This window comes from Crocuta crocuta, unplaced genomic scaffold (assembly GCF_008692635.1).
Source record: "Crocuta crocuta isolate KB4526 unplaced genomic scaffold, BGI_CrCroc_1.0 scaffold462, whole genome shotgun sequence".
Taxonomy (NCBI): domain Eukaryota; kingdom Metazoa; phylum Chordata; class Mammalia; order Carnivora; family Hyaenidae; genus Crocuta; species Crocuta crocuta.
The window spans coordinates 1,418,251-1,432,755 of NW_027527437.1; the positions used below are offsets into that span (position 1 = coordinate 1,418,251).

The 14,505-nt window shown below is 33.6% G+C and overlaps 1 protein-coding gene across 5 annotated transcripts in view; it reads right to left on the reverse strand.

Annotated features, from left to right (window-relative positions):
- Positions 1-1,720: 1,720 nt before the first annotated feature.
- Positions 1,721-14,505, reverse strand: part of UCHL5 (ubiquitin C-terminal hydrolase L5) — a 41,956-nt gene continuing 29,171 nt past the window's right edge. For 3 of the 5 annotated variants that reach the window (XM_077760024.1, XM_077760012.1, XM_077760032.1), the window contains 4 exons: positions 13,324-13,426; positions 12,110-12,223; positions 9,314-9,412; positions 1,721-4,280 (listed from right to left, as the gene is read on the reverse strand). In XM_077760024.1, the coding sequence (XP_077616150.1) occupies positions 4,236-4,280; positions 9,314-9,412; positions 12,110-12,223; positions 13,324-13,426 (361 nt within the window). In that variant the 3' untranslated portion in view covers positions 1,721-4,235. The remainder of the gene's footprint in view (positions 4,281-9,313; positions 9,413-12,109; positions 12,224-13,323; positions 13,427-14,505) is intronic. The other 2 variants (XM_077760018.1, XM_077760040.1) reach the window with 1 other exon arrangement.

Genomic DNA, 14,505 nt, shown 5'->3' on the forward strand with positions numbered 1-14,505 from the left:
ACCTACATAATGGAATACTAAGCAGCTATTTAAAAAATAAAAAAATAAGTAATACAAGCATTACTTATTAACATGAAAGGAAGTTGGGGGGGCGTGGGGAAGCACGCAACAAAATATTTAATTGTAATCCCCCTTTCATAAAAATAAAATATCTATTACATGTGTGAGTATAATACTAACTGATTATCTCTGGGTAATAGGATTAGATTTGATTTTCATATTTTTTTCTTAGTATTTTCTCATTTCTCTAAAATAAACATCTTACTTCAGTAAATAGGAAGAAATTTTTACTGTAAAAAAATGTAATAATGTGTGATCTAGTGGATTTACCAGCCTCCTCTCAGACTGCCTTCCTACTCTGCAGAGTCTGGAGAGCTAAAAACTAATTTCCTACATTCCCCTGCAGAAAACCGAACATAAGATTTGAAAGTTAGAAGTAAGGCAGAGGCCATCTGGCCTGGTGCTTTAGCTAGTCTGAGTGGCATGCTTAGCCGTGGAGAGGTTGAATTTTTCTCCAGTTCCAGTGCATAGTCACCAGACAACACATAGTTGTCTATATAGGCACAACACATAGCCGCACCACATTCCTTATTCCCGGACCATAGCTCCCTCAGCCTGTCCTAACATCAGCGACTCCAGTGGTGAACCCCGGGACTGCTGCAGGCCTAGCAGTTCCCCTGATGGGCCAGGAATAGGTGTTTTGCTGGGAGTCCTTTCTGGAGACCCAAACATGAGCCTACTCCTCCATCCCTTCCAATGACTTTGTAAGAAACTAAGTAGTTTCAAAATTGCCAATATACCCTCCATTCCTCTTCAAACATCTGGAGTGGCTTGTTCCCTGCAAATAAGTTGTGATACAAAAATGATACACTGCATATCATCTGCTCTAAAAATAATTTATACTGAATTCTACTCCTGAAACCAATATTGTACTGTATGTTGGCTAGCTAAAATTTAAATTAAAAAAATAAAAATAATTTATACTACGTCAATCTATTTTGGAATACGGGGAGGACACACAAAAACATGCACACATATGGGGAAAAAAATATCACACTAAAATGGTAGAACTATGGGTAATTTAAATTCTATTTTTGCTTATCTTTCTTTAAAAATTTTTAACGGAAAAACCTTAAAAGCCATTTTTTTCCACAAAAGACACAACATCTTCTTACAGGCCCCCCTCCTCCCCCAAAAAAGGAGTAATTTCTGAATGCATCTTGAAATGTTTTGGGCAATTAGATTAGCCAAAGTTATTAATCTGCATATAACACCATATACACACAGCAGTATGTATCATGGTCTAAAGAGGGCAGCAAGTCCCCACGGTGCACAGTCTCAGAACAAATATTTGTCTATTCTAGTGGCACAGTCAAGCTGACTGCTCTTGCTAGAAAAAGGGCAGCTGTCTTGGGAACTAAACATATGAGGTGAGACTACCCAGTGCCACAGCTGTTGGCAAGCTTTCTTTTGTTTATAATAGCAAAAGTATATTGCCTACGGTTGGCTAGCTATTTTAAAAGGCACACAACAGAATGGAAGTGCTTTCACCTACCGAAGCATTAAATGAGATTTTAGAAAAGAAAGGTCAAAAGTGAAATGAACGAAGGAGACTTTTTAAGAATTTTCCACATTAAGTCACATTTATATATTTCTGGATTGCTCTTTATTTGTCCATTTTCTCTACTCAACAGCTTCATGATTTAAGACCCAGACAAAGGCAAGTCATATCTCTTTATTCAGACATTACCATGAAGGATCACAAAGCATTAACAGTCATCAAAGAAGCAGACAAAATAAATCGTTCTTAAGCTATGGAAACTCCTATCAAAGAATTTTATTAGAATTAGATTAATAAGAAAATATCCTTATACCTATTAACATAGCTTTACAAAGCTATTTTTAAATGTCATTTGATACTAGTCACTCTTGTTAAAAGCATCTTTCAATGACAAGTTTTTAATTCTTATAAACACTGATTTGGGATCTTTTATGGTTATTGCTTTCTGTAACCTAAGAAACCTTTGGCTATCCTCAAGTCACAAAGATATATTCACCCATGTTTTCCCCTATAAACCTTTGTATTTTTAACTCGTACATGAAGGCCTATGAAACATCACAAATAATTTTTGTGAAGAAGAGGAGGTCTTGGTTCATTTTTTTCCACATGGATGTCTAGCTGTTTTGGCCTCATTTGTTGAAAAGACTTTCCTTATCTATTAGATTGCTTTGCTACCTTTGTCAAAAATCGAGTAACCATATAAATGTGGGTTTGTTTATAGGCTCTCTCCTGTATTTCACGGATTTATTTGTTAATCCCTATGCTAGAATCACACTGCCTTGATTAATGGATACTACTGACTAGAATATTTCTTGTGTTGCTTTACAAAATTTGGGCCTCTATAAAACAGGATATATAGGGGCACCTGGTTGGCTCCGTCAGGAGAGCATGTGACTTTTGATCTCAGGGTTATGAGTTCAAGCCCCACACTGGGTGTAGAGGTTAAGTAAAAATTTTAAAAATCTTAAAAAAAAACTCAACAGGATATATAAATTGAGTTGTGGGCACCTGGGTGGCTCAGTCAGTTGGGCGGCTGACTTCAGCTCAGCTCATGATCTCACGGCTCATGAGTTTGAGCCTTGTGTTGGGCTTTGTGCTGACAGCTCAGAGCCTGGAGCTTGCTTCGGATTCTGTGTCTCCCCCCTCTCTCTCTACCTCTCTGTCTCTCTCTCCGTCTCAAAACTAAATAAAACATTACAAAATTAAATTAAGTTGAAATAATTGAATAGGATCAAGATAAGCCTAAAATAATCCTTATGAAATCATTTTTTAAAATTGTATCATGGCTTTGAAAATACTCCATAATTACGCTTGTATCCAAGCAAAATATATTTACCCACAAACAAATGAGAAACTACAAATTCTTCTTTATTACCTTCAACTGAAATGATGTATGAAAAATATTTCATTAATTTTCTACTCAATTTCCCGCCAGATTTTCTCAAATTAGTTTTTAATAATACCACAATGTAGTAACTTTTAAAACAATCCTTTAAAAACTCATGTGTTGGAAGCTAGAAGATGAATACACAGTCCCCTTACGTATGTTTAAACTTCTCCATAATAAAATGTTAAAAAGTCATGTATCAATTTCAGAAATGCATCTAGAAAAAAAAAGATAATTTCCTTTATAAAAAGAAGTTTTATAAAATCTCCTTTAAAGTTTAACTTGGAAAAGATTAGGAGCAAGAATACAATTATTTCATAGAATCAAAAACAAAGCAAATCCCAAAAGCAATTTTAAAAACTCCATTGTCAGCTAACTATACATGGTTCTTGGAAACGACTGGCTATCCCACTTTCATTCATATTGGCATAGAAGGATCTTCCACCACGACACCGTATTTTTTTAAAAAGCAGATAGCCTGAATTGTCAAACCTCTGATTTTTTTTATAAAGATACGTACAGCTTAGCAGTTTGAAAAATGTTGCCAAACTGAAAGTAACACCAAAAATCTTGAAGATTTGTCATTTGTTCTTAACCTGAAATTCTGCTTAGAAGAATACTCACACCTTCTTAAAATAATTCTATAATAAATAAATAACCCCAAACACTTAAAGAAAGTCAGCTAAAATAATTTGGATGTTTATTACTTTTTCTACTGGCAGCAATGAAAATCACTAAAAACTATACTTTTGTCTTTTTCAAATGATCTGCATTAAAACCATACTTTCTCAAGATAAAATTCAGTTTTAAAATCCTCAAAATGTTTAGATATCAAAGACATATACCAATTTTCTTTTCATTAATGATGAAGAGAAACAAGAGACCCAGCTTAATCAACATCTGACATTCATAAATTTTAAGCTTGTAACTGAGCTAAGATCAATTTTAACAATTACAGGTAGAGAATATCATTTGTGCAATTATAGGTTCATTATGGTATATACCCAGAGATATATATAAATCCAGAGAACCAACAGAAGTTCTCAGATCCAATGTCAAATAATAGGATTTGGGCAAGCACTCTCAACATCGCTTTTATTTAATACGCACCACATGCACATGATGCAGGAAGGGAACGAATCCATGCATTAAAGACAAGACAGACTGATACTATTGCCAAACGTGCACTGAGTCAATTAGGATGTTGCTCAAAGTTCTTTATACTTAATGGTTTCCATGAAAATAAGTGCAGAAGCAGAAATCTGGACACATCCCAAAGCATCTTCTTCATTTGGTTTCCTGTGCTTTCTTTGCATTCTGTTTTTCTTTTGCCTAGAAGTTAAAGATAGTATTCTATTAAATCTGAAAAGTCCATTTTAGATCATATAAAATTTGTGTAAGAAGGTATTCTTAAGCTAACAGGCTTGAAATGCATTGTTTTTAAGATTTCTAGAGCATTATCTTTCATTAACTTGAGATTTGCAACAAACTACTGCTGGAAATTATAGTTATGCTTTACCCTCAGTAAAAAAGGATTATGTTTGGTTTGTGTTCTTTCTTATCTGAAGTTAAAATGTATTACGATAATGATTTAAAAATACATAATTACTCATTCCATAAAATCATACTCATTCTTAAATATTTCAAAACAATATATTTACATATGTATCTATTTCTCATTGAAATTGAGTATAAAAAAATCTTAGTTTCTGCATATTTGAACAAATGAGTTTAACATATCACTAAAGGATTATGTACCTGTAGTATTGATAAACTTTATTTATACAACCTAAAAACTGCTCTCACACTTTATTTCATTTATCTTCCTAACAATTATATAGCTTGAACCCAGTAATTCTATTTTATTTTCAGCAGATGAAGAAGACAGAGCTTACAGATAACAAACTTGACCAAAGTCACACAGCTAGTAGAAACTAAAACTTCAAGAGGTCAGACACCTGTTTCTATAGCAGTGCTTTTCAATGTACATACCAATAACCTGGCATCCCTGTTACAATACAGAATGATTAAAAAAAAAATAACTGAGGTTCTAAACTTCTAACAAATTCTCAGGTGATACCAATTATCTGGTCCCCAAATGACACTTTGAGAAATAATTCGGAGTACTAGAATATAATGTTCTTCCCACTATGCCACTTGAATAAGAGAGGAACAAATAAATTAGAGTTTTGCTATTACACAACTAAGAAAAAAAACTTCCTTAGATTAAAAAATAGGGTAGTTAGGACAAGTACAATATTTTTTTATAATGCATTAGGTGTGGGCGTCCTCGTGGTTCAGTCAGTTAAGTGTCCAACTTGGGCTCAGGTCATGATTTCGTGCAGTTTATGAGTCTGAGCCCCCCAATGGGTTCTGTGCTGACAGCTCAGAGTCTGGAGCCTGCTTCAGATTCTATGTCTTCCTTTCTCTCTAGCTCTCTCAAAAATAAATCATCATTTAAAAAAATTTATAATGCATTAGGTAGTATAATTATTATATAACTATATAAGAGTGCTATGATTTAGAATATTAAGAGGAAAAATATGTATCATATAAAATAAAACTGCTTGTGGGGCGCCTGGGTGGCTTAGTCGGTTAAGCGTCCGACTTTCGCTTAGGTCATGATGTCGCGGTTGGTGGGTTCGAGCCCCGCGTCGCGCTCTGTGCTGACTGCCAGCTCAGATCCTGGAGCCTGTTTCAGAGTCTGTGACTCCCTCTCTCTCTGACCCTCCCCTGCTCACGCTGTCTCTCTCTCTCTCCTAGAAATAAATAAAACATTTAAAAAAATAAATAAATAAATAAATAAAATAAAATAAAACTGCTTGCATGAACATTTTGTTAACAAGCACAACTTGTAATTTGATATGTATACAATGTTTAGGAAAGAAGTTCTGTTTCCAAATAATGAAAACACAATTCAATTTCAGATAGAATTTGAAATTAAAACACATACTTTTTCCTTATTGACCTGTGAATATACTCTGAATATACATAATGTTTAGTTGGATTAACAAAAATAAATTTATTGGTTTATGACATAACTTTATAACATAATTGAGGAAAGACATAATGCAGATGCATAATGCATAATATATTAAAGTATATTAACTCAGACAAAATTAAGAATAAGTTAAATAAGTTTTTAACTACCTATTTTTAGATTACTTCCTGAGCAGTTTTTATGTAATGTATATTCGATTCCTCAGGTAGGAGGAGAAGCCTCATATAACAAAAATACTTTTAAGGCAAGATCTTAACCTAATTCATTATAGCCATATGCCCTTGGAACAAAGTCTTGTTCTTTTCTTTATTAAAAAAACAAATGATTTTCAAACTCAAATATTTTCATGCCATCACAGATTATAAGCAACTGTCTCAGTTACTCAGAGATCCGATCCTGGACAGGTTTGGCATTCAGCATCACTGCCGAGAGTAGCCTCATCTTCCCTGTTTGACTCCTTCTACCCCTTTATGCTTTGTTCCTTTATTTTACATTCTTTTGGCATGGGAGTGTGGGGGGAAGGGGAGGAGCATTTCAGCTTACTAATATCTTAGTAACTTCAACTTATCCACTTCTGAATTCTATATGTAATTTTTCTTAGAAGTATTATTAAGGATTTATCACTATTAAAGCCTTCATATTGTATATAATTATAAAATCTCATCTTTATTTTGTTTTTCATTTGTGACATTTGCATTTACTAGCAGAAAGTTATATTCAATATGATACATTGATTCCTTTTTTCAAAATAACATGAACAAAATATATCTGTGCCTAAGGAAGCTGATTTATTGGTAGAGAATAAGCAACTGATTCTAACTACAGGTTTAAAATTTTGTGGATGTGAAACTTAAAGGGGCACAGCTATTTAGGAGTCATGCTGTGCTCCTCCCAGATCTTCAGCATGAATTTATTCTGGCACTTATCAGAACAATTCTATTCAGCACGATATTATAATTCTTTCTTCCTTTCTCCAACTGTATCATGGACTGCTTAAGAGAGAAGACATCTATAGACTTTAAGAGAGGTCCTGGAATAAAGTTGCAGCTAGATAAATGTTTGATGAATAATTTTAAAATTTCGAAAAGTTTAATCAAACAATGCATCTGAATTCCTTTAAAGGGTATTCCTTAGAGGATAACAGATTCCTTTAGGGAAATCCCTTAGGGGATAACAGATATTGCATATACATGAGGAAAAATGCAACCTCAATATCGCTTATGCAATATTATTAATCAAAAAACGGTTGGAAGAAAGAGGCAAGAGGTAGAAGATCAATAACTACCCCCTCAAAAAAAGCAGATGCAAACATAAGAACACACGAAGCTGGTGTTCCACCAACACCAGACACTCATATACCGCCACCCTGTGTCCAAACTAATGTGAACTAAGAAATTACAGTTCCAAGAGCTGAAAAGCTGTTCCAACTACACTTTCAAAAAAATCTGGGGATATATGGTCATTAAAATCAAACAAGAATGGTCATTTTCTAATTTGCACTGAAAGTTTATTCACGAATCAATTACAAATACATACATTTTAAATTTCTCTAATAACAGTTGTCTGACTTTCAGTAATATTTATCTATACTTAGAATCTGATGTAACATGATTTAACATAACAGTCTATATTAATATTTTAATATTTTTAATAGAGAAATATTTCATAGTATTTCATACAAAGAACACAGTATGTAGGTACTTTCGAGAATCACAGAATCCTAGTTATTAATCTGAAAATCTAAAAATCAGTTTCCCATCTTACAATTTTATAACTTTAATACCCTGGGATACATGAATAGAAAACCTATATTAAAAAGAGAAGATTGAGGGGAGCCCTGGGTGGTGGCTCAGTTGATTATGTATCCAACCCTTGATTTTGGCTCAGATCATGAACTCATGGTTCCTGAGATCGAGCCCCGCATTGGGCTCTATGCTGACAGTGTAGAGCCTGCTTGGGATTCTCTCTCCCTCTCTCAAAATAAATAAATAAACATTTTAAAAAAGAGAGAGAGATGATTTAGCAATTTTCTGCAATAATTTGTGAACTTAGTGCTAAAAGCAGAAGCACACGTTTCAGGATCTGGGTAATAAGGTATACACAAAAACCTTAACTTTCATCTCCAATTATTTAAAATTTATGTTGATATAAAAAAGCTAGGTTGAAAGGTATCTTTGCTTCATACTTTAAAATTGATAAGAAACACATACCTACCATGTGCTCTGCTCTTAAGTTAATGATCCATAATTCTATTTGCCTAGTACTGTCTTCTCAAAGTGTTTCTCAAAACATGGTACACAAAGCAGCTGCATTAGTCACTTGGGGTGACTTATGAAAGATTCCTTCCCTTATATCAGAATATCTGGGGAGGGGCGAGGTTACATGTATTTTAAAGAGTATCCAGTGATGGTCACTTTCGGGAACACTGATTTACAGTATAAACTTAAAAATTTCTTCAGTGGAAAGAATACTAGCTTAGGAATGAATTAAAAAAAACCTATTTCTTAGTCTAGGTTATAGTTGTTTTTCCCCCTTCAATGTCCACTCTAGTTTTAAGTTCTATGATAATTCAAATTTTTCTTAAAGAACAAAGAATCTATTATTTCAGTTATTAACATTAAAAATTTGCTTTCAGGGGCGCCTGGGTGGCTCAGGTCATGATAGTGCAGTTCATGAGTTCAAGTCCTGAGTGGGGCTCTGCTGACAGCTCAGAGCCAGGGGACTGTTAGAGTCCAGATCTCCCTCTCTCTTTGCCCCTCGCCCATCACATTAGGCCTCTCTCTCAAAATAAATAAACACTAAAATACATATATTTTTTTTATGGGGCGCCTGGGTGGCTTAGTCGGTTAAGCGTCCGACTTTTCACTTAGGTCATGATCTCGCGGTTCGTGGGTTCGAGCCCCGCATCAGGCTTTGTGCTGACTGCCAGCTCAGAGCCTGGAGCCTGTTTCAGTCTGTGACTCCCTCTCTCTCTGACCCTCCCCTGCTCACGCTGTCTCTCTCTCTCCTAGAAATAAATAAAAATTTTAAAAAAATAAAAAAATAATAAAAATAAAATACATATTTTTTTTAAAAAGTTTTTAAAAAGTTTGCCTTCAGCTTAAAGAAAGGAAAATGTTTTAAATTTTATTCTAATATGGCACATTCTGAGTTCTTAATACTAAGGATTCTGGGGCAATTCTTTATTTTTATTTTACAATATCAGGTTGAATTAATGCTCATCTAGAATATAAAACAATAGGAGAAAGCAAAAAAAATTAAAATCGAAATGCTTCAACAAATTTCACTTCTACTCATGCCAAAAAAACCCCCAAACATTGTTTTGGGGGAATCTAAATCTAGTAAGTATTCACCAGGAACTTACCTTTTCTACTAGTGGTATTAACTGCTGGTGTTCTGCTAAAGTCTTTAATAATTCCATAATGAATGGCAGATAATTATGCTTCCTTCTGATATTTTCAATCTGAAAATAAAACAAATATCAAACCATACTAACTTTACATTTCCACTAAGTTCATAATAGTGTAATTTTTGCATCTTACTCAATAGAATGGGAAAAAATCTTCCATTCTCACAAGAAAAAATATTAGAAATAATGAGATTATATCCCCACTGAGAATAAAGACTAATACAATAAAAAATATGAGGAGTTTCTTGGGTTGTGGCTTCCTACCCTTGGCTTAGCAAATAAGGAGCTTTTAGAAGTCTAAAATTATTTATGAAAACTTATGAAAGCAAACTTAAGAAAGCCCACATGATACATTAAATTGCTACTTGCTACTATAACTATGCAAATAAACAGGAAAGCCTAATAAAACCAGCTTTATTCTGTGATCAAGAATAATTTTTCTCTGAATTACTTTATTCAAAATAGGGTGTAATATAGGGAAAGACCTGTACTTCAAAGAAAAACTATTCATTGTCTAGGACATCCCTCCCAAGTTACCCAATTTTACTTTTTCATTGTCCCTAAGCTATTAAATATTCTGTCTGGTAGAGGTTCAATTTACTTCCCTTCTCCCATAGAAAAAAAGTTCCCATCTTTGGTAAATTCATTTCAACATTCCTACACATAAACTTGAGCTTCTTTGATTTCTCATTTGAACTAGTTGTGACAACTTACAATTCCTCAAATTGATTAATAATTAAATAAAATCTTAACACATGCTCATTTTGTATCAGTAGGAGAATCCTTTTACCTTTTTTGAACAAAGCATTCTCAAACAATGTAGCAGGGAGAGATTTTGAAAACCAAGTTTGTGTTTTATTCTAGGTAAATATTAAAACTTAGTTAATTACGGAATAACCCTGCATAGGAATGCATAAGTGGTGGGTAGTTATTTTTGTATACCACATAAAATGGAAGGTAAACATTCAAGTTTTCATTCCTTACTTCCCTGTCTCCATGAACTTGGCCCCACCTTTTCCCTGCCTGGAACACTCTGGAACCAGCCCCTACTTCCAACTAAAGAAATCCTATTAGTTCAAGGTCCATTGATTTTATTTATCAGTCACTTGTAGGCTGTTAAGTATGGTGAAGAGCACTATGCTAACACTGTGGTAATCAATTTAAAAAAAAAGATAATCCTTGCCGGCAAAGTGAGATTCAAATGAAAAACAATGCATTTCCTACTGTGATACACATGCGAAATAATATAACTACCATTTCCAAATTCACACAAAATTCAAAGCTCCCTTCACACTTGCTACCCTCTCTGAAAAAAGCTTATCAGATTGTGAATGACATTATTAAAGATCACCTTGCTTTATATTTGACTTTCAACTATATGTTTGCCATAAATTTAAATCAAAAAATTTTAACACCCTAAGAAACTAAAAAGAAAAATAAAACAAATGAACCCAACTGTGTTTCAAATTGGTGACAGAACCATACAACAGAAAATTTTTTCAAATAATTTTAAAAGCACAGTAATTTGATTGTATATCCAAAATGAGATATAGTCTAAGAAAAAAATTAACTTAAGAAAAGAAAAAACTTTTCAGTTGTTATTACTGCTACTACTATTGCTGTTTCTGAACCTTTATACATATATATACTTACAAATATATATACACATTTTATATATATAGTATAAATCAAATAATTATTTACTTATACATACACATGTTATAAAGCATAAAGGAAATAAGTAATTTTGTTAATATTACTAGGAATCAAGATTTTCAGCTTAAGAGAAGAGATGTGGGGTGCCTGGGTGACTCAGTCAGTTGAGTATCTGACTCTTAATTTCAGCTCAGGTCATGATCTCAGGGTTCATGAGATTAAGCCCCACATGGGGCTCTGAGCTGACAGCACAGAGCCTACTTGGGATTCTCTCTCTGCCCCTCCCTTACTCGTGTGTATACTCAAATGCTTTCTCTCTCTCAAAATAAACATTTAAAAAAAGAGAGAGAGAGAAGATGCAAATGGTTACTTTCAAGTGTAAAGCCATTTAATTCTATTTTTTTTAAGTAGGCTCCACATGCAACATGGGGCCTGAACTCATGACCCTGAGATCAAGAGTCACATGCTCGCAGGTATGCTGAGCAAACCAGGCACCCCAAGTCCTTTAATTCTAAATTTTAATACTGAATTCACATTGTATTTTCTCTTCAAACTAAAACAACAAGCAAACAAAAGTGTATTTCTTAGCTCTGAAAAGGACTAGACATAATGATCAATTGGTATCACTGTGCACCCGAAGAGTGGTTTCTAAATACCATTTCCCAACGATAGGACACAGAGCTTCTTGAAAAAATGGCTAATCCAAATCTGAAGCAGGAGATCTACAGGTTGAGTCTGAAACATCCTGTCATATTGAAAGCAAGGAAACTATCAGAGATGAAGAAAATCCCATCAAAAGAACTCAGGAGACAGCCTGAAGCGGATACTAATGGCCAAAGATGAAATAATCTGATCATTAATAATTTCGGTGAACTGAAGCATCAAATCAGTTAAAAATGTGTTCATAATAACACTTCAAAAAATTAAAAAGAAAGAAATCTTACTAGTTACCTTTGCGGGGTGCCCAGGAACCAATGCATTATTCTGAAAACTAGTGATGATGAGGAAAAACAATCAAGTATTCACTGTACTTTCATGACAAAATATACTACTCTATATTAAAACAATAAAGGAACAAATAAAAAGAAAACATACCTTATATCTTTTTAGTTTCTGTACTTCTTCTTCAATAAGCATCTGATTTTTGGCAACCTCTGACTGAATAGCACTTAACATATTATTACCCTGATCTGTATCCATGGGTTCCTCCTTAGGGTAAAGAAAAAGAAACAGCATACCCTAATGATTGAGGCTTGGATCCAAAATATTTTAAAATTATAAACATAGTATAATTATTTCCAAATTTTACTCTTAATATTGATGACAAAATATCAGCCTACTAACTGCAATATTAAGGGACAAAAGCCCTAAGTAGCACCTTCCATATTTCTATGCTCTACAATAACACATATGCATTTTTAACTAAAAACAATCTATTACTGCAATATACTGTGTTGCTATAATCTTTTGTTCAGCTATAAAATAAATATGCTTAAATATGCTCTTAAGAGAATAGGATCAATGAATGTAAAAAAGGTACTATTACTAATTATCTTCTCCAATCATATTTACTACAGAAAGATAATCAATCATATAGAATAGTAAAGATTACATGTATCTAAATGTACCCAATTAATTCTGTGAGAAATCTATTCTAACTTGCTTAATTATATAATGAAATTAAATAGTTAATTGCTAATACTTATATACCATTTAATATTTGTCAGTCTGTTTTTTAGTGGCTTATGAATATCATCTCAGTTCCTTACAATGGCCTTATAAGGCAAATACTATTTTCATTTTACCTTAAGAAACTGAACCACAAATAAATATTCCAATTCATATATCCATTAAGTGGCAAAGCCAGGAGCTGAATCTAGGCAATCTGACTCCAGACTGCATTCTCTTAATCACTACCCAGGATGCTTGATTAAATCAGGAAGGAAGGAAAGAAGAGAAGGAGGTAGGGAGGAAGAGAGGGTGAGAGAGAGAGAAAGAAAGAGAACAAAGAAAGTGGAGCAAAAAAGCAAGAAACGAAGATAAAGAATACTTTCCCTGAAATAACTAAACTAGAACTTTGCACTTAAAAACATGGCCACAAGGGGCACCTGCGTGGCTCAGACGGTTAAGCCTCCAACTTCGGCTCAGGTCATGATCTCATTGCTTGTGGGTTCAAGTCCTGCTTTGGGCTCTCTGCGGAGCCTGCTTCTGATTCTGTGTCTCCCTCTCTCTGCCCCTCCCCCACTCGTGCTCTGTCTCTCAAAAAGAAATCAATGTTTAACAAAAAATTTTAAAACATGGCCACAAACCTCAGCAAGTTGTCTTTGTAATTCTGCTATCTTCTGTTCATATATCATTTTTCTGTCAGACACAATGGCCATTAAGTTAAATCGAATTTCACCTTCACTGTACCTACAAAAAAGTTAAAGTTTATAACATAATAAAGAATTATAAAGCTATTACAATTAAAATAATCTATTGTGATTACCCCATGGTTCTCTAGGATAAACACAAATCTATTAATGGCTAACAATGAAAATTGACATTTAAAAAAGGCTTTCATAAATAAAAGGGTAAAACTACAGTAAAAACAAAACAAAACAAAAAAACCCTAGCTAAATTTAATCACAAACTTTTAAATGTTCTGACCTCATAAAAAAATAACTAAACTAAGACCTCACATTTATTGGATTAATTATACTGAGATTTTTATGTAATTAACTATATTCCTTATTATATACTTTTTTCTAACTCATGATATAGTTGCTATTTTTTTACAGTTGCTATTTTGAATATATTTTTATATTTCACTTTATACTTTATATTTTATTATAGATAAGTTATGAAATATTTATGTTTTATTAATGTGATTATACCCTGTTGTAAAACTTCTGAATACTATTTTCACTACTCTGATACCAGAGTATCACAATGAAACACCTCACAGTACAAGCTTGTTTATGATAGGGACTGACATTAGAAAAATTATTAGCAACATTATGTAAATGGTGCTTATTCAAGATGAAAATATATAGACAAAGTAAGCCTATCTTTGCATTATTCACCTGTAACATTTTCCCATACATAATTCTATCCACTGGAAAGCACGTGGCCCAATATAACCATAGTGCTTTAAACTACATAAAAATGTTGTTTATAAAACTGCTATGGAACTTCCATTTCCCTACTCCTCCCAAGGAAGAAGATGCCAAAGAAGAAGAGGAAGAAAATGCCAAACTAAAAACACTAGCCATAACATATATTTAAAAAAAAGGAGAGAAGGCAGACAAGCTAGTGAACCAGGTCCCAAAAATGACAAAGTGGTGAACTCCTTGAGTTACCTAGTTTGCCTTCATATATCCTAGACTTGGAGAAGAAGCCACCAACCAAGAAATGCCAACAGGCACAGTCCAAATAGAAGCACCAAAAAAAGTCTGCTTTTTCTTATCCAAATTGGAAAGGGACAATTCATGACACAGAAAACCTTTAGA